Genomic DNA, 24,054 nt, shown 5'->3' with positions numbered 1-24,054 from the left:
GCTTCAATGCTTTTTCTGTCGGTTCTGTCACTGCTTTCCTCTCTGCTTTTGTGAACTGAAAAAGAGAATTAAGGTGTACTGCAACCAGTGGACACTTGCATAAACAGCCTGCTTTGAATAAAACAGCATGATCTGGGGAGAGGAAAACCACCTTCAGCTCTCTTGCTCAAATGCTAAAACATAGATGAGGTTCATATACTATTAAAGCATCACATTTTTGCTTTGAGACCACCGAAATGCTGTGAAGAGCAGAAAAATGTAAATAAACTGAACAGGGAGCATAAAAGCACATTGATCCCCAGGTTCTGAAACTGCAATTTGAATGGTTTATATTTGTAATTTATTTAAGACTGTTTCTGGCAAATCCATTAGTAATGAATCTCGTGCACACATTTTTATTTTTATGCACAAGAGCTTTTAGTTAACCAGGACTTCTGCAAAGCAACTTTTACTGCATCAGATTACTGCATTCCTTGATCTCTCTCAGCACACACTCGCAGCAGCCACACTCAAACACAATGTTTAGCGCTGCAACAGACACCTCCAAAACAAGGTATTGCTTTTAAATTAACACAGCTGTGAAAAAGAAAGCAAGCACAGTGGTTTTGCTCTGTCCCTCCAGCATTTTGCATCCGATGTCTGCTTAAAATCAGCACGATCCTCTGCGATCCTTGTATCCTAAATCCGTGGGGAACTTCTTCATTGGATATTGATGCAGAATTGGGAGCTGTCAGCTCCGATCGTTCTCACCAGCACACGGGCTTGAGACTCTATTTCATAATACGAAAAGATGGCCAGCGTTTTCCTGACAGAAGTACCATACATTTTTCAGTCAGTAAAAATTACAGAGCTCATTGACGATGCCTTTCCCATAGAGAACGAGGACTGCAAATTACCCAGCAAAGATTTTTTTTTTTTTTTTTTTTTTTTTGGTACACGGAACAAAAAACCAGCACAATCTGCAAAACTTATTAACTAATGGGGTTTGAAACCCCCTCTTTGCATGCTGCCAACACGTTCACAGCAACCTATGCATTGATCTTATTCAAAAAGCACAGTAATCTTTATGCTGCTAGAATTTGAGTTCTGTGTGCCGTAGCATACACTGCAAAGAAAACGGAAAAAAAAAAAAGCCTTTAGGAAAGGCATGTGCTGAACACACAAAATATGCAGGATGGAAAAAGACCAAATGTAATTAAAGCTTATATGAAATGAGACATTCCTATTTGCAGAGCTCTGGCTGCATCTCTATGAGAAAGAATGCACAGAATTTCAAATCATGCTCTATTTAGACAATGTCAGAAGAGAAGAAAACACATTTCCCCCCCCACACCCCTCAATCCCCCACCCAAAGACCAAAAGGCAAATCTCATCATCGGAATTAGAGAGAAAAAGCAATCCAAAGAGACTGGTTTACATATTCCTTCCCAAACCAAGTAATCGAGTCTCTCCCTCTCCCGGCTAATAGCTTATAAATTCAGACTTTAAACAAAAGCATCCAAGGAAAAAAAAATAAAAAAGAGAAAGAATCCTAATTCTCAAGCTTCCTACTTAGCACTGCCTCGCTTTTGATGATTTGTGCGGCTGTGTGTGCGTGCCTGTTTGAGAAATGGCGAGATAGGCTTAAAGTATTTTCCATTTCATCAAAGAGCATATATTACTTTCCTGGTTCGCTCCGATGTTGGTTTTATGCCCACCCCTTTTCAATCTGCCCATGTCTGAGATGCACAGTGCAGGCGTACAATCATGAGCAGCTTACGACACTCAGTGAACACTGGGTGCCTCTGCATGCTCTAGCAACATACTGCTCAGCTGAAGGGAAGGGATTCTTGCTGTCTCTCTCTGCTCTAAGCATCACCTAACAAGCAAAGCGAACAAAGAATGGGAAATAAAGCGACCCTTAGCCGGTCAGTGAATGAATGGTAACCTCTCTCTGGAGTAAAGGTTGTGCCGGTCCATGGTCGTTGCAAATGATGGACATTAAACAGATTGACAAATCCTGTGGAGTCGTTAGTAAAGAGTTTGGAGTTTTTTTCACGCCACAGTGTTAACTGCAGAGGAAAGGACAGAGGGAGAAGCAGAAGATCAAGCTCATGTACATAGTTCTGAAACTTGCAGGTCCTAGGAGGCAGCTCAAAAGCTAGCTGGACAAGCCTTTCGCTCGTTGAGCAGAAGCGAAGTGAGACATTGTGAGCTTGCCAGCCTTGCACAACATTGAAAGGGACTGAATTTGTAGCACAGAGGGGTCTTTTTTAGCTCTGCATATAATTAGTCCAAACACAAAGGAAGCAACTGAATGGAGGTTGTCACTCTCTGGAAAAGGGTGGGTAAGACACTTTTTAATTAAATTCTTTCATGAAGAAAGATTTTTTTTTCCTTTGCTGCAGCATTTAACATGAACAAAATCACTATCATTTTACCTTTGAATGTCTGTGAACTTTAATGCTGCAAAGCTCCTGCATGCTATAAAGTGAAATATTTGCCTCTGTGTTTGTTCTGTTTGCTGTTTTGCTTTGGTTTTCGGGCTTTGTTTCGTTGGTTTGCCTTTTCTTTTTTTTTTTTTTTTTTTTTTTTTTTCCTCCCTTAAATAAAATATGATGTAGAATTTGAAAAGATTCAATGGACATTCTCAAGCATATTTGGAAATATTCTTGCTAATGGATTTCCTTCTTATCGGTATCTGTTTAAACTGGCTGCTGAGGAAGCCCCCGGGGTTGATATTGTGTACGCTGGGTATCTTTTCTAAAATGCTTCCAGCTGTGAATAGTGGGTGTCCACAGCTCTGTCGGTGTGAGGGCAGGCTTTTGTACTGTGAATCACTGAATCTCACAGAGATGCCTCGCAACCTGTCGGGCATGATGGGCTTGTCTCTGCGGTACAACAGCCTTTCAGAGCTGCATGATGGACAGTTCACAGGGTTAATGCAGCTCACGTGGCTCTATCTGGATCACAATCACATTTGCTCAGTGGAGGGGAATGCCTTTCAAAAATTGCGGCGAGTTAAAGAGCTCACCCTGAGTTCCAACAAAATAACCCAACTGCCCAACACCACTTTCCGCCCCATGCCAAACTTGCGCAGTGTGGATTTATCATACAACAACCTACAGTCTTTGGAGCCTGACCTGTTCCACGGGCTGAGGAAACTGACAACTTTGCACATGCGGTCGAACGCCATCAAGTTCGTGCCAGTGAGAATTTTTCAGGACTGTCGCAGCCTGAAGTTTCTAGACATAGGATACAATCAGTTAAAGAGCCTGGCCCGAAACTCTTTTGCAGGCTTGTTCAAACTCACTGAGCTGCACCTTGAGCACAATGACTTGGTGAAAGTGAATTTAGCCCATTTTCCCAGGCTCATTTCCCTGCACTCCCTCTGCTTGCGAAGGAATAAAGTTACCATCGTAGTAAACACTTTGGACTGGATATGGCAACTCGAAAAGATGGATCTCTCCGGCAACGAAATCGAATACATCGAACCTCACGTTTTCGAAAGTGTACCTCATCTCAAATCCCTGCAGCTGGACTCCAACCGGCTGACCTACATCGACTCCCGAGTCCTCGACTCCTGGAAGTCCCTCACGAGCATCAGCCTCTCTGCCAACGCCTGGGACTGCAGCCGGAACGTCTGCGCCCTGGCCTCCTGGCTGAGCAACTTCCAGGGTCGCTACGACAGCAACCTGCTCTGTGCCACCCCCGAGTACGCCCAGGGAGAGGATGTTTTGGACGCCGTGTACGCCTTCCACCTGTGCGAGGACAGCGCCGACCCCACGAGCGTCAACACCTTCTCCCCGGTGACCAACAACAGCGAGCAGACGCTGGGCTATGGCTCGGCCACCGCCACCTACGACGTGCCCGAGGGCGACGAGGACCGGACCACGTACGCCGTCACCATCACCATGCCCGGCGAGAACTCCGAGAACGCCGTGCAGATTCACAAGGTGGTGACGGGCACCATGGCACTGATTTTTTCCTTCCTCATCGTGGTTTTGGTGTTGTACGTCTCCTGGAAGTGCTTCCCGGCCGGCTTAAGGCAACTAAGACAGTGCTTTGTCACACAGCGCAGGAAGCAGAAGCAAAAACAGACCATGCACCAAATGGCTGCCATGTCAGCCCAGGAGTATTACGTTGATTACAAACCCAACCACATTGAGGGAGCCCTGGTGATCATTAATGAGTATGGATCTTGTTCCTGTCACCAGCAGCCAGCGAGGGAATGCGAGGTGTGATTTTCCTTTGGGATTTAAACAGTGTGCAACCAAATAACAGTGTGCAGGCAGACAGTGGCACGGGGTGGGGGGGAGGGGGTTGCTGGGCTTTGCTGGTGATTTCTGACATGCACCCCTGCCCAAATTGTTTAAGAGGGGCTGTCCTAGAGACTTGATATTTTAGCTTTATCGTGTCTTAAAAACCTTCAGGACAGCCAATCTTAAGGTTTCATATGCTAATACTCCCTTTGAAGATCTGTCAATATTCAGGAATCTGAGAGTGTAAAAAAGGTACCAATTATTGATCTTTTGTAAACTAAGAAAACTGTTTAAAATAAAAACAAATAGCATTTACAGTTTTTACAGACTGGTGTATATTACATGAATGGTTCTCTGTATACAAAATGCCAAGAGAGAGTTTAACCTCTCTCTCTTCATGCTGAGTGTTAAAATGAAAAGTCAAGGAGCAAAGAAGCCACATAAAATAGAAAGCTTAAAATTACCCAGCTGGCTTCCCATTGTAATTAGCACACATTCACGTACATCATGTTGCAGAAGATACGAAGCATGACTCTGGAATTCTATTTTTGTTAACGTGCTACCTGTAACTGGACGTCAGTACAACAAGGAGCCAGAGCACCTCAGAAAGGCTGAAGTTTTGCCTGTGTCCCTAGGACAGGATTTGTGAGGATTTTTTAAGTACAGCTCACTTGTTAGTTACTGTAAGATCCATAAGAACTGCATTATAACCCCTAAAAGTATTTTGTATCAAAACTGATAAGATTGCAAAGACTCACTAAAAAAAAAAAAATCCAACAAAACCCAACCAAATGAAACACTGCCAAAATGTGCTCATCAGAATTTTCTTTAATATAAAAAAAAGTGCTAAATTTAAGGGCTTTTACTTGCATTTCCCACTTTTATGCTTCTTTTGAGCTATGCCAACAGCAAAGATTCCCATATTTTGTGCCCTGTGGTGCCATGGTGAATGGAGAAGAGCAAAAGCAGTTATTTGGGTCTCAGTGGTGAAACTCGAAAGCAAAATCAGTGTCAGGGTAGGACAGAGAGTTTTCAGAGCACCCTTTTGGGTCCTGTAGCAAAGTATTGGCAAAGCCCAGCTCATGTCCCACCCTTTCACCACCAGCCTTCACTAACAAAACAACCCCCAAACCTCTGCAGAGGCTGGAGGCAGATGCACCCTCCTTACCAAGGACCGAAAAATGGCATTGATGGATATAAGCAGTAATTTCATGATGTAGAATCCCACAGCTGGTTTATCTGACTGCCCTTAAATAAAGGCTTCCCTTCCTTGTAGTTTGGATTTTTCATTCCAGAATGTGAACAAGTAGCTGATTGATCTTTTCACCAGCTCCTCTCACACTAATTGACGATGAGGGAGTTTTATAACATCAGGCAGAGCATCTTGAAATTTTCTTCCTACAGTATTACATGTGAATAAAATGTTATGGATAATGAACTGGGTGACACTTCTATGCTTTGTACACGTTTCTCTATCCTCAGGTTACCACCAAGAGAGGAACAATTCCAAAATCTTACATGTATTTTAATGTAACACAGGGGTTTTTTTTCTCCTTTTTCATTGCGTTACAGTGTTACCTACTCTTAAAAAGGTACAGTAGGCTTATAAAGCAGAAAACAGGCACAGAAGAAATAATTTGTTTTCTTGTATAGCAGGTTTTAGCCATTAATTTTAAATGTAAAGAGTGAATTTTATTTCTTTCTTTCTGACTGAAGCTATTTTTAAGGAGTCAGAACTTGTTTTCCTCTATTTGGTACATCTCATACTGTGTATTGTAAAACATGAAAAGAGCCTCTTAATCAAAATTTTTACTCAGTGAGACTATAATGTCATCTCTGAAAGCAATGAGATTGTGTACTGGGAGAGGACAGTTTCATAGAAAATTTAATGAAAATCAATTGGTTTTTTTCTCCCTAAAGCCACTGAAAATTCACCCACAGCTTTTAAACAAGCAAGCACTGTTAAACCCAGGCACCCAGGCTTTTCTCTCCTTAAATAAATGCACATTTCTCTCTCTGTGCCTCAAGCCCACAAGAGCCTGATCCCTCCTGAAACTCCCAAGTGACCTGAGGGGTTGAGTGTCCATGAACAAACCTAACAGGAGGGGCAGAGAGAAGATCCAGAGCCCCTCATCTCTGGGTTCTTTACCATGTTGGAAGTAAAGCACTTTATGCCATGCTAACTGAAGCCCAGCTATATTTATTTTCCCCATTAAATCCGTCTCTGAAATCAATAGGAGATTTGAAAAATTGAAAAATTGGCTCTCTAACTTTAGACTGGGCTGTGTGCTCCCCAAGCCCCCAGGCAGTGCTTGGTTACAGCCACTTGCCAGGAAACTTCCAAAATCAACCAAGGTTGTTAAAATACTGTCTGCATATGGTAAAATGAAATATGAACTGGCTTTATTTTGATAATGACCCCCTGTTGCTATCAGGAAATGTGTTGGTGCAGTCATGGTTTTACCCCTGTGAACCTGAGACAAGCCTGATACCAACAAACAATCATCCCGTGGTTGTATTTCCGTGTATTTTTAGCATTTTTGTGGGTTGTATTTCAAACACACAAGCGATTGAACCCCTCTGGAGTTATCCCTGCTGTTTACTGGTGTTAGCAACTTCCAGCTACGTTTGCAAAGACGTGAGCAATTCTGCCTTTGGAATTTATTCACCTCTGTACTCCATGCATCTCGCATTGACAGCTCAAGTAAACTGAAGAGAGCATTTTCCTTTGAAGGTGCAGTGACTTCTTGAGTGAGAGCTGATTTGGGGTTTGCCTGTTGCCACTTCTCCTGGAGAGAGGTGATGCCCACCAATGACTTGCCACCCTGAGCAGGATGATGGATGGATCCCTCCATGGAGAGCACAGCACTTACTAAAGGATGTATTTCAAAAATCCTCCTGCAGAAATCTTTTCTAAGGGTTATCCCTTCTAGAGACAACCTCCTGGTGAGACCCAGAGGATTTCTGGAGACCTTGACACCCTCTGAATATTTACCGGAGAAAAGAGGGTGTCACTGCTGTGACATGGCATAAAGGCACTCCACAGGGTGCCTACATCCAGGCTGAAAGTTTACATGAAATATATGTGGGTAATAAAGAAATAAAAGAGCCTGTATGTCACCTCAATCCAGCTATTGCAAATCTAGTTATTCATCCTGCTCCAGGCTACTTGCATTGGTATATATGAGAGTTATTATATTTGTACTGCATTTAGAGCAACTGCAGGGACAAATTTTCCCTAATTCTTTATTCTAAATTTCATGTTCAACAACTGCCCAGAGATAAGTTATTCCCTCTCTTTTGATGCCTTTATTCTGGCCTATTAAATGACTCCAAAATCAAAAGGAAGAAAAAAAGGAAAAAAAAAAAATGCTTTTGGGGTGAGTTGTGAACAGTATTTTGTCCATGAAATGCTTGGGGAATATCAAAGGAAGGGAAATATTTTAAATATTTCCTTTTTGATGTTCCCCTTAATAGGACTAATCTCCCTTTTATAATTAGGTAATTAACATTTATTTTTTTTTTATGTTTCACTGTCTTTTTGCACACAAGACGGGGTGAAAGGCAAGAAAAAGCACTACCTTTCTGAAGCTGGTTAACAGTAGCAGTGTTACAAATCTCTAATATGCATTCTCTTGCTGCTAACATCAATACCTACTCACAGTGCACCCAGTGCTGAAGGAACTGTTTCTGTGTATGCCTTGAATGTATATAAGAGATGATTTATTTTCCTTTCTGCCTTCTTTTTTTCCTTCCTTTCTGTACTACTTTAAAAAAATGATATGAAACCACAGGATCAATGCTAATGTACCACATTCTGTTTCTGGCCTGAAAATATAAAATACAAAGAAATCCTGTCAAAGCTGCCAATTCCCTCTTTTGCCATGTCTGGGTTCTGCAGGGGCTGAGTCCAAGGGATGACCCATTCCTTGTGGTCACAGCGAGGATGCTCTGCACCAGGCTGACACAGCCCCCTGCATACCTGTGCCAGAGAAAGACCATGAACCATCCCTAAGGATATTTCTGTCTGCTTAAATATATTCTGTATCTTTTCATGGCTAAGGCATTGAGGGGTAGTTGAGACGAGTCTATTTGATCATTTTCTTCAGTTCTGATGAAAAACAAAAACAACCAACCCTCATTTACTTTTGAGATGGACAACATTTGTTCCTTGTGTGAGTCTCATTCTGCATTAACAGCAAAAGGACTCTCTGAGCCTCCCTTCCTCCCCGCTCCAGCTTCTACAGTGGTATTCAGAACGGCAAAAAAAGGAGTGTTTAATGAGGAAGCTCATTTCTAGTGCTATTATAATAATAATAGCTGTGATAATAATGAAATTAAGAGGAGACAAAAGATAAGAGGAAAGACTGGAGTAATGGCAACCAAATCAGGGTGTTACTGAATTCCTCTGCCTTTTCCTTTTGTAAGGATCGTTAACCTAAAGAAGTAGCACAGATGAAAAACCAAGACTGAGGGTGGGTGGAGAAAGCAGTTTTAAAAACTGTGCAAGCAGGGATGAAACAGCTTCTGCAAAGGAGGGTACAACACTAAATAGCTCCATTCAGCAGGAGAGAGAAAAGGAAGGGCTGAAGGGACGGGATGAAAAGGGAAGACGAGAGCTGGTGAGAAGGCAAGGGGGGCACTGCGCACACATGGGAAATGAGATTTCTCCGTGCCTTCCCCTCCCACGCTGGGGCTGTGGCAAGGACAACAGCAGGGATTTAGAGGAAGCTGCCCAGCATCTCTCCGTCTCGCTGCCTTTCCCAGGAGCGCATGGAGGGAGGCACAGGCGGACACGCTTCCCCAAACACACGTGCCCGCAGCCCCGTCATTTCCTCCGCCGCCTCCCGTTCCCGGGAGCACAGTGTCCCCCCCATCCATCACCCTGCCTGCCCAGCCCCTGCTCTGCGGCTCTGACACCTAGGGTTTTGGCTGGACCTCTTAACTATCCTACTCGCAGTTCACCACAGACTTGCTAGAAAATCGGACTCTTCTACCCAAAATATCCTTTTTTTTTTTTTTTTTTTTTTCTTTTTTTAAGAACCCCTCATCTCGAGGGAGGGGTGATCTTGAGCTGCTGCGGATTCTCCTGCTAATTTTATCTACACTCATAGTCAGCTTTCACATTCACAGCTCTAATGACAAACAGATCTGAGATATTTTTGCTGTGTTCAATTTACCATTATGCACCAAGGTTATACTTTTCCTTGACCTGCTCAACCCAGTCTAATATTAACAAATTGAGCATTTATGCAGGTCCCTTTCCAAGCATGAAGTTGATTAGGAATTTAGGAAATGCTGGTGATTTAAAGATTAACCTTTCATATAATTAGTGACATAAACCAGAGCTATTAAGGTATTGGAAACAACTAGTCAGAGCATATTCTACATTAAAAAAAAAACAACCCACAAATCACATTTAGAGCCACACGAAAGACTTTCCATATCAGCCAAATTTTTTTTTTTTTTTTTTTTTTTTTTTTAACAGCAGAAGAAAAACCTGGTGAAAGGAAAGGAGTAAGCACAGCCTACCTCTAAAGTTATAGGGAGGAAAGCAAAGCTATAAAAATAATACAGAAACCAAGCAACAGTCTTCTGCTGGCAAGACACAGCTTGTAATTGGGTGGGTGGCTGTGAAGAGCCAAGATGAATGCTGCAGAGCACTGTAATTTTATTGCACCCTGTCTGCTCTAAAGTGAACATATTTCCAATGAAATCTGTATTTCTGAGAGAACAGGGCAAATTTTTTGTGTGTGTGTTTGTGGGTTTTTTATTTTTTTTATAAAGATCACGTCACTTGTTGGCATTCAGGCACAATTCTTGAGGCTTTAAAGCAATTACTGTTCTTACTCGCCTTTGCTGGGGTGATGGCTGGGGGAGACAGTCCAAGGGAAGAGGCTGCACTGAAAGGAGTTTGAACTCCAAGTCCCAGATTTGCATCACAAGAGAAGAAATTCAGTTGAAAATAAACACCAGCTTTTTACCTTTTCCTCCATCTCTCCTCATCCTAAAAATCCAAATATGCACATCACTGATAAAAATCAGGGATAGGTGGCAGTGGCTAAAGGATTAATACTATGCACATCTGTGCTTGGCAAACAGCACCTACTATTCTGCTAAGGCACTTTTATTTTAAATCATTTCCCTGCTCTTGTGTTCCTCACATCCTCATCACACACAGTAACTACTGCCAGAAAGATGTCTTTCAGCATGGGTGCTATGGGAACATGACCAATTCCCTTCAATTTCTTAGCTAACAAACACTAAATCCAAGATTTCAAAGGCAATAGGTAAGTAGAAAAATCTACTTCATCACTGAATTATCACTTTCAGCACAGCAGATTTCTCTGACTGATGTGATTAGACACTAAGCTCAGTTATTCATTTATTACCAACTTTAATCTGGCCCTTTTTTGCTGATGTGCCTTTCTCCTAAGAGCACAACAGACCGCAACACTGGAGAGTGGGATGAAAATTGTATTTTTTGTAAAATCTGCGATTTTAAAAAATATGCATGGATGTATCAAATTGATTTAAACGCTAATCTAATGAAAAAAACGCAGCTTATGCACAGCAGATCTTCCTGTAGTAGCACACCTCTGTACCCTAGTGGTTACAGTCAGGTATGAGCAAACATCCTCCTGAGAGCTGGAGGACTCAAACTGAAAACAGATTTCTGAATACCTTTAAAAATATATACTTTCCCTCTATTTTTTAACCCTTCCTACCCATTCTCACGTGTTTCATTCCCAGAGTCTCACAGGCAGCGTGATTCAAAAAAAGAGGGGGAAAAGGAAGAAGAGAGCCCTGAAAATCCCAAAATAAGCTACAAGAACAGTCCAGAGCTATTGAATTCCTGAGGTTTTGAATCTTTTCACAATTGTCAGCCCTTTGAAACACATCTGCTATCAACTGTCTTTGCAACTCTCTTTGTAAAGTGAGCACCCAGGAGTAAACCTGGATCTGTCTCTGTGGTCCAGTGCCTCTCTGACAGCCTGGCTTGCTTAGAGTGCCTGGCAAATATCAAAGCTTGTTAGTAATAATGAGATAAACCATCGAGGGCTTTTTTTTCCTCACCCTTTTTTCCCCTTTTTTTTTAAACATTGTTCCATAATAAAGCTTATTTTGACAGAAAATCTACTTCTCGGATCCACATTATTTCCCAGTGCAATTTTTTTCCACAGCAAACAGAAATTTGTGGCTGCCGCTCAAAGGTTTGCAATCCTCATGCTAAAGAGGCCACTGGATGTCAAATGTTTACCTTAATTCCATGTAAATGTCAATCCATATTGGACATTTTGTGTTTCTTTACCAGCAAATTCAGCTGCCTCCACCTTCACAAACCCTCCCCTTGTACTGTAACTTGCTTTCCAAACAGGCCAGAACCCGCTGCTCCTGTCAGATCAAATTCCCAAACAACAACTGGATGCCATGAATTTATTATGTAATTGCTGTAGCCTAATAAATTGGATGTGCATCCTATGGCCTGAAAGATGAAGAAATCACGGAGACAGAGAACAAGCAGGAGGAATACAGCTGACGTTCTGTCCCTGGGGAAAACCCACAAAACAAAATCACTGCGTGGGACAGTGTTTGAGGAAGGTGGAGGGCACAGAGCACCAGCTGAAAACAAAAAAGGGGGATTACATGGGATAGAGGAAATCACTGCTAAAAAATAAAGGGGAAAATTGCAAAGGGGACCGTGCCCATAACAGATTAATCAGAAAGAGATTTAGATGATAACCAACACAGCTGATCCTCACCAGTGGATAATAAAGCTCTGTGGTGATTTTGGATGACAAAATGAGCCTATGTAAACCTACATCTGCAGGGGGAAACAGAAATCCACCAAGTCTCAGGGAGCTGAACCCTGGGCTTTTTCCTCTGTCCATCTTGGTTTCATCCTGATTGGTTTTTTGTAGATTTTTATAAGTTTTTGCTTTTTTATTGCTGTCAGGCACAGAACTGAACCCACGGAGACTGTACTTTTGCTTCATGGGGAATATGCTTAGCCGAAAGTTGTTTTCTCCACGGGTGGCACTTCTAGACTGAAGCAAACCTTCTTATACTGCTTTGTGTGTCTATTTCTCTGATTCTAGCAACTGTTGGGAATTACATGAGGTTATTCTAGCTGGCAGAATGAAGAACTTCCCAAAAAGTTCCCTGAGTAGTTTTATGAAGTTACACTGAGTATCTTTCTTGATAAGAAGAGTTAAAAACTTCCCCCCACACTCTCCCCGGTTCTCTTTTCCCACCATGTAGAATACTCCAGCCCAAATCTGTCATTTTTCATTAGCACAGGAGTCAAGCTATGGCTATTAATGAAAACCCTTAATGAGGATTTGGTGTGTAAGTCCTGGAAAATCAAACTTGAAACAAACAAGCTAAAATCTGTGCCAGATCTATTGTTTGTAAGTACTAGAAGCTGGGAAATGAAAGACTGTATAGAGCACTAGGGAATTTAAAGCAACAGAAGTCCAAATATTTTGACTTTTGAAGAGCTTTTGACATGATACTTAGTTTGCCATAAACAAGACAAGCTCCATTATCGTATAAAACTAGGTAAGAACTCAAAAATACAGTGGCCTTCTATTGATACAGGGAAAACATGGAGCACAGTGTGGTCCCAGGGCTGGCACTGCTGAATCATCTCAGCTATGATCAGGCACTAGATGGCAGTTTTCAAATGACAGATTATTTATATTGTGAAAAATAATGAAAATCGTGTGGATGTGCAAAGGGACTTCCAAAGGCTGAAGCTTATATAAGCTTTGATGGATGAAATTCTGAATTGTCAAATACAAGGCAAAAGACAAGATCTAAGGGAAACTGTTCATCCATGCCTCGGTGATGTAAGTTATAGGCAACAATTGGACAAGTGTCTTCCAGGGTATTGCATTAAAATCTTTGCCCAGTGTGCAGAGAGAGGGGGAGAAAGAGGAAAAGAGAAAAGTGAAATGACATCTCAAACGGAACAGCTCTCAAGAAATTAAATAGTGTGATATAAATCACTCCTATGGCTTTAGCTAGAGAATTCTGTTAAAGCCAAGTTAGAAAAGGATCTAAGCGCTAGATAAGGATAAACGCCTGCCAGGTAAAAGGGTGAATGATTTGGGAAGGTTTGGGAGGAGAGAGGCGCAGAAACCGGACCGACAAGCGCGGCACGAAAGGAAAACGCGGATCCACCTCCCCTCTAGCGGCCAGTCCCCTCCGGCTGCTCGGAAACCCCTCCTTTTGATTCCCCGTTCCATTTTATGTCGCTTCACCGTACATTATTATTTGCTATTCCTCATTAAACTGCCTGCTGCACTCCTGTGTTGTTTCTTGTCATTACTCAGTGCACAAGCTGTTGGGCAGATGGATTTTTTTTTTTCCTACCTGCCTGTAAGGGAAGGATACAGAGTGTGATAAGGGCCACACAACCCCCTGGTATCAGGAACAACCATCAAATTAAAAAATAACACTTGGAACTCACTGTAAAAGACATCATCCATGCAAAAATAAGGCATTAAAAACAAGGAACAGTTGTACAGAAATGGGAACATGGAACTAATTTGGTATATACATCCCTTTTTAAATTAAAAAAGACACTTTTTTTATGAACAGCATCTGAGACAGGGCATGTCATGAAGTAGAAATTTTTTTTTTTTTTTAATTTCTTATTCATAGATCGGTCACTGAATTACCATGTTTCCAACCAGCCTGCAACCTAGGGAAACTGAGGCTGGGTGAACTCTTCACATGCCCACATTCTGAACACACAGAGGTCATTCTTGGTCACTTCTTCCTCTGCCTTCTGTAGGACACGCACTAAAACTGGAAGAATTGCATATTTTCCCAACAATTCAATATAACGTACCGTTTTCTGCTGCTCTCCTTTAACAACCTACCCCAGAAGCCTTTGTGGACTGAGGAGAGGAGAAGCTGAGCTGGGTGCACGGAGAGGGGCTGTGAGCACTGAGCAGGAGCTCAGCCCCGTTTCTGGTTGAGCAAACCCCAAACGCTTGGTCACAACTGGGTGTTTTGTTAAACTTGCACATTCTACCCAAAAAAACCGAAGAAGAAAACAGAAGAAACCTGGAGCAGAAGTAAACATCCTTCACCTGCACCTACTGCATCCTCAGGCTGATTCATTCCAGTGCACCAGGCTGTGCCTGTAGGGCAGATGAGTTAAATTTGCCTCTTGTAAAAATCTTTCCATCATTTCAATTTTCTCAATCTCTGCTCCAAACGCCACCCTTAGCAGTGATTTTTAAGGTGCAGCAGGTAAATTTATGTATTTGATAGGGAGAAATATTAAGCCTTTCTACAGGTGATTTGCTAAGAAGTTGCCGAAGATTGTATTTTTAATTAACGCTTGTAAGACACTATGGACTCTTGTATGCATTTTAATAATTAAAACAGGGCTGCTGCCCTTCTGTAAATTATTCTGAAATTACCTGTTGATTATCTAAGATGGTGCCTTGTGGTACCCTATGGTGGCTCAGAAGGAGTTCAGAGCACCCTTAATTTAATTTGAATAATTAATTTGTTCAACTGAAGCTGAAGAATAAAATCACAAACAAGGCACATTTTGACTTCTCACATCCTAAATTTCAAGAACAAACCCATATTCAATGTGTCTGGATAATGTGAGCTTGTTAAAAGTCGTCAGACAACAGATTATTCAAAAGATTTGTATATAATGATGTAAGCAATTTGCTCTTCCATTATCAAATTAATTCTTAGTGGCTGCAATCAGGGCAAGTTTGACAGTCCATTTCTTACTGCTGCCATTCCAGACAACTATTTTATTCATTTTAAGCCCTCTGTCAAGAGAGATTCAAAAATGAGAACCTAAGGAACTGCACAGACAATTTAAAAAAATAACAAAAGGCACTTGGGCACTGTGGGAATGGGCAGAAGTATCAGGAAAAGTTTCCAGAGAATCCTGAAGAAAGCTGGATCTCTGCTCCATAAGGAAAGAAATCCAGGTGATCCACCCATGATGTCTATGTTTCCATCAATACTTACAGAAAATCCTGAACATATTTCTGGTACTTACAGAAAGGATTACAAGTGAGAGATTTGGAGTATTTGGCTTAGCACCTCACACTGGCTGGGGATTTTTTTACCCATTGGGTTATATCATAATAAACTTAGTTTTATATAAGAAATTCATGTTTTCATCCATACAACTTCTCCATTTTGCTCTGTCAAATAATTTTCTTCTTATTATTTCCTGTATTTCTCCTTACAGCTGAAAAAAGGCAAACCCTAATTATTTTATAGGGCCATGAGTTTGTAGACAGTGAAAAAAAGGGCTCCTTCAAAATGATAGCCAAGTGTAACCTGTGGTTTTCCCTGTATCTCATCACTGGGGTAAATCAAGTGACAGGTTCCAGATTAATTTGTCACTTATTAATTAACAATATCCTTTTTTCATTCTAGATAATATGGATTACCAGAAGTAGTTTTTAGTACTAAAATTATCTCAAAGGCTTAACCCAATATCTGCCACAATTAAAAACAAACAAAAAACCAAAAACCTAGAAAACACTTAATTGTAATTTCAATGACAGATTATTTTTCTTTTCTATAAAATGAAATCTTAAAAGCCATTTAATTAAACTGAACAATAACTGAATTACTTTAACCATTTCAAGAATTGAAGCTACTCTCTCCCCAGACACTGAAACCTGGCATGTCAATGATTTACTACAAGGAAGAAACCCTTAAGAAATCAAACTATTCTGAGCAAGCTTTTCATATTCTTAAATAAGACCTCTCTTCAACAACTTCAATTATTTGCATTTTCAACCAAATTGTTTTTCCTTTCTGTGGCATTCAGAGTGACAAGAAGGCGTCAGAAGTGACCATGTACTCTGAAAATCAGCAAAGAGTAAAACCTCCAAGCGAGGACTGGGTTCTGTTTGAAATTCTCACTGCTTTTAGTAAAAAAAAAAACCCAAACAACCAAATCCTAAATGTTCTGCTAACCACCTGCTTCAGCCCCCTGGTGTGCCTGACAAACCACCCACAGCACTAAACCAGCCCTGCCCCAGCTGCAGCTTTCCAACACAAATGATGCTCACCTGGGCACATCACACAAGCTAACAGTTGGAGCAATTTATTTTGCTTTTTAAATAGTGTTCCTATTTGCCCCACTTCAAGAGTTTTATCTAACCTACAGCTAACCTTGGATGAGTTTGTTTTCCCCTTCCAGGAGTTAAAAAGAGAAAGTTTCTGTACATGGCAAATATTATTTGCTAAGTCTCTTCTGTGTGTATTCTGTGCTTCCAGAGGATTAAAGAAGGAATTTTGTCACTGAAAGAATAGGAAAATAGATTTGCAGATGTAGCAATCTCTTGTAAAACCCAGAGCTCAGAAAACTATTTGCAATGCCACCAAGAAGGGAAAATAATTTCCCAAATTGTCCCAAGTCTCTTCCTACAGAGATTAAAAGGACAATGATGCACCTCCTACATGACTCGTTTATCTGCTTGCAGGAACAGGCCTGCACCCATTCCCTTCCCGTGATTAGGCTCAGGATTATTTCACGCCTGTCTCTTGGTTCCTATATTTGTCATGGTAGGCATTTTCTGCAAGGTGAACACAAGTTATTTTATTCAGAGGTGTGAAAAAAAAAAAAAGAAAAGAAAGAACTGGTCCTTGCTGCATTAGTCAGGTTTCCATCACTACGAAGTAAAGCATCAATTGGGATGAAAACTCTAGAAATCACTTTTTTTTTTTTTTTTAATTCTTGCCAACTACATAATTACGCCTCAAATGATTTTGTGCCAGGTGGTTTGGCTAACAGATGGAATGGTATATTTGTTCACTCTTCGTAAACCAAGCTTCTTTCAAAAGCTTGTGAGCCAAAAGTATCTAAATTATTGATTGGCAGTTATATATGCATAATAAGTAATTAAACTAGCTACAAATTGCGGTGACTCCTGTGAGCACTTTAAAAAGATCATATAGAAAATATGTGATTGTATCTTTCCAGTAACATTTTTAAATAACAGCAGATAAAAATATTCGTGATGCACTACAGACAAAAGAGCTTTGGTAGGAAGCCCCTCAGAAATGTCTGAGGCAGGACACTTGGGATAGGGATCCATGGGCTGAGAGAGGGACCTGTGGGAACCTCAGAAGTTCAGCAAGGCCAAGGGCAGGGTCCTGCCCCAGAATGAGACAATCTCAGGCACAAACAAGAGGCTGAGTGGAGAATGGATGGAGAGCAGCCCTTGGGAGAAGGATGTGAGGGTGCTGGGGGATGAGAGCTGCACATGCCCCAGCCCAGAACACCCATGGGCTGATCCCCCAGGGTGGGCAGCAGGGGAGGGGGGATTCTGCCCCTGTGCCCTGCTCAGGTGAGACCCCACCTGCAGAGCTGCTCCAGCCCTGGGGCCAACAGCAGAAGGACGTGGAGCTGCTGGATCCAGTCCAGAGGAGGCCACAGAGATGTTCCAAGGGCTGGAGCCCCTCTGCTCTGGAGCCAGGCTGGGAGAGCTGGGGGTGCTCACCTGGAGAAGAGAAGGCTCCAGGGAGAGCTCAGAGCCCCTTGCAGGGCCTAAAGGGGCTCCAGGAGAGCTGGAGAGGGACTGGAGACAAGGGATGGAGGGACAGGACACAGGGAATGGCTTCCACTGCCAGAGGGCAGGGTTAGATGGGATATTGGGAAGAAATCCTTCCCTCTGAGGGGGGGGAGACCCTGGCACAGGGTGCCCAGAGAAGCTGTGGCTGCCCCTGGATCCCTGACAGTGTCAAAGGCCAGGTTGGTCAGGGCTTGGATCAACCTGGGATAGTGGAAGTTGTCTCTGCCCATGGCAGGGGTGGAACTGGCTGGGCTTTAAGGTCCCTTCTAACAGAAACCATTCTGTGACTCCATGATAAGATTAAAAATTGTTCCTGTAAGATTATTTTTCACAATCCCAAGCAATACCAAAGGCTTACTAAATCAACTAGAGCTTGTGAGCAGATCTAACAAATGCAGTCAGGTTCTCAAGACTCTCCCAGACAACATGTCCTCAATATAACCACTGCTCAGGAGGGAGAAATTAAAGATCAAACCACGAGGTAACCATTGCTTTAACCGTCCTGCACTGGGAGTTACCTAGGGCTTGTTCATTTCCTGCCTGCACATCCCAGAAGGAAATCCAGAAACCTTTGTTATGCATGGAATGGCCAAGAGCCCATCTCATCACAATGTGTCACAACGACTGGGAATGTGCTCACCATGCAGTGAAGGCACAAAGTAAATCCAGCCTGGCTGGAAGGTGCTGGGTTTGGAGCACACGTGCAGATAAACTGTGCTGAGGAGGCACAGCAGGCATTTGATGAACAGCACATGTCAACAGGCATTTTCAAGCTGGAAACAGCCTGGATTTTCTGCTCCTGTGCCCATCAGCTGGGCTATAAAGGTACGAGAACTCCGTGACAAAGCAGACCCTGTCCCATTAAACATTTCCCCGAACATCTGCAAACATCACTGATTTCCCAGCCCATGTAATGATCCTCATCATAATCCCACCAAGCTGAGGGTAACAACAGATCCATTTCCCACCCAACCCTCCCATGGGAAAACAGTAATTAATTTAAAAAACTGAAAAATGAGAAAAGCTTTTTGTCATAGTATATTAATATCTGTACTTCTGCTATCAGAGAGCTGTGCCAGAAACATTGATTTAATAGACACTGCAAAGCAATTACCATGCAAATAATATTAGCCAGCAATTTATTATTTTTTTAGTGAAGTCCTTGTTTTGGCTAGCAGACCACAGTAACAGATTCCAATAAAACTGGGTAATTGAAAGAAATTGCAAGTGTCTAAATAGCTCTGACACCAAACATATGAAGCAGCAGTTCTCAGCCTGGCCTATTGGTCTGCTTGTGCTTTCAAATATGGACAACCTGGGGAGCCAACAAAGGAACAGCCTACACAGCAAAAAGAGAGCACTGAAGCAACCAGAAGGAAAGATACTGAGGAAAACTCTCTTCATAGTGACATTGGCAAGGAGGACAATGGAGAATAATGTAGAGGGTTTTAAGCCTCTTAGAAAACAGCATTCCTACCTCAAATTTATCCTTTCCCCCTGGTTTTCTTCATGAGAAACATATTTTTTGGAGTAAGCCTATCTTTTTCTAAGCAATATATACTTATCTATTTATAGCATAGGATTGGAGACTTGCTTAGATTAACTGAAATGTTAAGCTCCATGTTCAGCTTCAGAAGTTTCCCATTGATCCTCTTGCCTTGGATTGATCAGAGCAATAGGATTTTAACTAAATCACTTTTCTCTTCTTCCTGTGACTACCAGAAAATGAACTAAGTTGCTTAGCTCGCATCACAGTGCTGTGACATTCACAAAATTAAGGAAACTGCACATTGCGGACCTAAAATATTTAATTCCCATACAAAAGAAATACTGACAGCTGAGTACTTCAAGACATAATAACATGGCTAACAATTAAATGATGCCTCCTAGGAAAGCTGGAACAGGAAAACATGTCACAATCAAGTCTGTCATCCCTGGAAAGACCTTTGAAGATCCCCATATATGCACGCACTTTCTGAGCAGGGCCAGCAGAAGCCAGAAAGGTCAGTGGAAAGCTGGTAAAAAATGCCAATAGTGAAATAGATGTACAATTTTTGCAAAAAACTTTCAGGCTATTTGAGACAGCAAAAACCTCATCATATTTTCAGCACTCACTACAGGACTGAATCAAGAAGCAGGGGAAGGGTAATGGGAAGATCCTGTGCTGTGTAAAGCAGGTTTATGTACAAACTCAACCGGTTACTGAATCTATCTTAATGTAAGTGAACAAACATAAAGGTATCATAAAGTATATGCTTCCTCTGAAATAAATACCAGTCTCTTAATGTCTTTATATCTCTAATAATCCTAATGATCTTAATTACTATTAATCTCTTAATTATGTTAATCTTATCTCACAAAGATACCTATGCTGGCATGATAAGTGAATTAATACTTCAGCATTTTACAGGCAAAACCTGCCTCATTTCCTCAACAGTTCTTCAGGCAGAATGGCAGCTGACATGACAAAATCAGGCAGAACACATTTGGCATTTGCCACAAACCTATATCAAGATACACAGTCTTGACTCTGTAGCTTTGCCAAGGAGTAGGAGGATTCACAGGCAAGGATCCCAGTTTTAGATACCAGAGTTTTAAATACAGTAGAGGTGGTTAATAAAGCACCAACTCTCTACACCTGAATTCCGTGCTCAGTGTCAAAGCTTGCATGGATTTTCACAAACTGATGGCTCATAGTGCTGGGCTGATTCTGTCACTGCTGTTTCAGATGTGACACTTTCTGGCAGAGAACCAACCCAGGGTCACTGAGGAGAAGGTGCCATTGGCATTACTGTTCCCATCGAATTTGAACAGCAAGATGTCTCCCAGTCCAAACATGGATCAAGGGCTGTTTTTTTCCCATGGAATGGAGGTTGACCTAGAACTGCTGTGGCCACAAAATCTGTAGGTGAGTTGATTTCACCCCTCACAAGAGGAGCCCTGGAGGAAGCCAAGGTAATTGAGCATAAATTGCAATCTTCCCATTCCATGTAGGCTGTCACAGCCAAAATGTTATTTCTAGACCTGTCCTACGTCTAGAAGTTAGTAGCTCAGCTCAGTTAATTTCCAAGTCTGAGGTTACCACAGGAATCTAAAAGACTGACAGTGACACTAGGATCACAGAGAAACCAGAACCTCTTTGGTTATGGAGCTTTTCCCTTTGCCTCACTCCACAGATGGGAGCTCAGAGTGGCTGATGCTGATTAAACTGGAGCATGTCTGGAGAGATCTGGAGACAATTTTTTTTTTTTTTCTCCCTCAGACACATCACTCCATCAAGGGCTTGGCTAAATCTCACATCAATATCTAATTCTTAGCTATCAATGTTCCTAAATAACCTTGTTGTCTTCTATCACTGTCAGGGACTACCTTGGTTTATTAGACAGCTAATAAAACACAAACACTGGTGATTAGACCATTTCCTTAGAACTTTGTGAAAGAGGTTAGAGATTTGAAACATATCAATGCCATCAGAGAAGAAAAAAAGATGTTTTATTTCTGCTATGGTAACTAAGAGACATGATCCTCAGATCAAAGTCTGGTTCATCCAGAAGGTTTCTAGAGATGTTACAGCCTTCATTTTTCTGGAAGTTTCTGCTAAATTTGTGTATTCAGCTGGCTGACTTCAGATTTTTCAGATAGGTGAAGATTCTCCAGAATTTTGCTGGCAAGGGAGTTATCAGCTCCCCCCAGATATCTGTAGCATTCTTGGGAGTGTGAACCCAGGCCTCTGGACACAACATTTCCTTGCATGGATAGAAAATGAGTGGTCTCACATTTCAGAGTCAAGAGGGAACAGTCTTGAGCCACACAAGGACACACCCCACCAGAGAGGACAGCAGCCTGCTGAATGTGACTTTGAACAGCTACTTCCAGAGGCAGCCATAATTTGGGCAGTAAATTCCACTAAAATAACTGAAATCACCTCCAGCAAGGTCCTTTATCTCTGACTGATTGTGCAAGACAAGTTTCCCCAGCAAGGCTCACCAAGGGTTGCACTCCCAATTCACACCACCAGTTTCAGAGAAATTTCCTCAAGCAGGTGAGTAATGTCTTTTGAAAATAGAAATGTGCCTAATGTCAGAAAAAAAGAACTCCTGTGTAATAAGGTAGTGCCACTAGCATATCAAATGGCTGAATTAGAGTTAATTGAATACTTTCAATCTAGGCTGGTGTCACCAGCCCGTAGAACTGCACCAGGTGATATTCACAGGTCAAGAAACTCTATTACAGACAAAAGTAGCTCTGAAAAACAACACAAGATTTTCAAGTCTTTTGTAAGGGAAACTGTTCAATCATCTTCTCTTCTATGCAGAGTAAGATAAAAAGCAATCAGCTCAACTTGCAACAAAAGAGACTTGGAATCCATATTAGAAGGCATTTGGTAACCATAAATATACTTCAGCACAGAAGAAGAAGGAAGTTCTGTTTGTGCCCAGAATTTTGGCATTTTATTGCAATTGAGATGAATTGAGACTCTTCCAAATATATTGTCGGTATTATATGACTTTTTAGGAACTGGAACATTTTGCATCCTACTTCGAAAAATTATGACCTTCTTCACTTAAGTCACCTCATAATATTTTCTTAATTTGAAGAAACCTACACACACAAAATTTAAGTGAAATATGCATGTGCATGTATGTGTATCCACAAGTTTCTGACAGCATGCAAACTGACACATAATTAAGTAATGAAATCAGATCAAGGGAATTGTCAGGGAACATCTAACCTTGACATTTAAGCTGGTGTGTAGTGCTGGGATTCTGAGGTGTGAAATTGCTGAGTGACCACCAGACCCCAAGCAGATCTGTGGGCAGCTGTAGTGAAAACCCACAGCAAGGTTTGATAGAAAAGTTAGTGTCACTCAGGGGGGTACAGACTCACACTTTTCCTTGGGAGTGCATCCATATGTTGTCACTAATTCACTCTGGATAGACTGAACACTACTGGTCTTCAAGGTAATGGAAATTCCTGTTGATTGACAGCACAGGCAGACCATTGCTTAGTGATTTTGAAAATAAAGTGTAATTAGAGATTGAAACAAGGACATGCTGTCAGTTTTATTCTATTTCCTTGTTTTATATATAACATAAAGGTAGAGTAGGACAGAGCTGTAAATCCCTGGGTTTATTTTATTAAGCTCCTACTTTATAAATTGGACTATTTTTGATCCCTGCTTTTTTCAGTTGCTTTCATTCCAAGAATTTTTGTTATTTCAGTTTAAAGAAGGAAGATTGTCAGAAGAAAGAATAGGCATCACTAACTCAGATTGTTCATATTCAGAGCAGGACTAAAATTTTAACAATTCCAAATGGGTTTGACAACAATGATATGGAACAGCTTAATTCAGCAATGTCTTTATACTTTCATTTTCTAAAATATTGCATAAGAGTGTATTAAACATTGTTATTCAGAAGCTAAAATGACAGAAAAAAAAATAATGGAAAGCATTTTAAGAATCTATTTAGCTTACTTGCCTGCAAAAAGTCAAAATCAATTGTATCATTCTTGACAAATGTGGCTATTATCAACAGCCGTCACTGATAAGGATTTTACAGCATCCTCAGGCAAAATTCTTCTGTGCTGTATTCTCATTATTCCTATTACACTGTCCTTAATTCTAATCTAAACCTTTCCTGCTGCAATGTTATTCCAGAACTATTTCTCCCATCCAGTAAGAGAATGAAACCTGTTTATTCTATTCCACTTTGCAGTAGCATTTTTTGTTGTTCAGGACCTGGAGGAAAAATGGGTGCAATTTTCACTTCTCCAGACAAAACAACAGTTCACTCAATCTCCTCTCATAGATCTTATTTTTTCTAGGTCTTTGTTCATTATTTTTATGTTCCTTTTCAATCAGACTTTGTCTTTCTTGAAGTCTGTACCCCAAATTGACCCAGCATTCAGCAGTGCTCTTACCAGTGTCCTGTGGTGATACATTCTGCTTAGAATATGTTAGAATATCTGGCTGGCCCAGGAACAGGTTATGGTGCACTGTAACTCACTGACATCCTTTCCTCAAGAATCACTGCACACTGGATTTGTTGTCCCTTTTTCATAAAAGGGATATTTTGTTAGGTAAAGTTATAAGGGAAGAAGATGACAGTAAGATATTTAGGGTGATAAGACAGCTGGAGAACTTCTGATATGAGAGGACAGGGGGTGCTCACCTGGAGAGGAGAAGGCTCCAGGGAGAGCTCAGAGCCCCTTGCAGGGCCTAAAGGGGCTCC

The 24,054-nt window shown here is 41.4% G+C and overlaps 2 protein-coding genes across 3 annotated transcripts in view; one reads left to right on the top strand and one right to left on the bottom strand.

The window, feature by feature from the left end:
* The window catches only part of CTNNA2 (catenin alpha 2), a 469,159-nt gene that overhangs the window by 153,475 nt on the left and 291,630 nt on the right, over positions 1-24,054 (bottom strand). The gene's annotated exons all lie outside the window — the stretch shown is intronic.
* On the top strand, positions 1,829-5,800 carry LRRTM1 (leucine rich repeat transmembrane neuronal 1). Its single transcript, XM_066317286.1, has one exon. It carries the CDS (start codon positions 2,658-2,660, stop codon positions 4,221-4,223), a length of 1,566 nt encoding a protein of 521 aa, XP_066173383.1. The 5' UTR covers positions 1,829-2,657; the 3' UTR covers positions 4,224-5,800.

Source organism: Sylvia atricapilla, chromosome 4 (genome assembly GCF_009819655.1).
Source record: "Sylvia atricapilla isolate bSylAtr1 chromosome 4, bSylAtr1.pri, whole genome shotgun sequence".
In the NCBI taxonomy this organism is placed as follows: Eukaryota; Metazoa; Chordata; class Aves; order Passeriformes; family Sylviidae; genus Sylvia; species Sylvia atricapilla.
Note: the sequence above shows the minus strand (reverse complement) of the source record. Positions and strands in the feature narration are given on the sequence as shown.

Bases quoted from the DNA above. Each gene is read 5' to 3' on its own strand.
- LRRTM1 (XM_066317286.1), top strand. From the start codon at position 2,658: ATGGATTTCCTTCTTATCGGTATCTGTTTAAACTGGCTGCTGAGGAAG.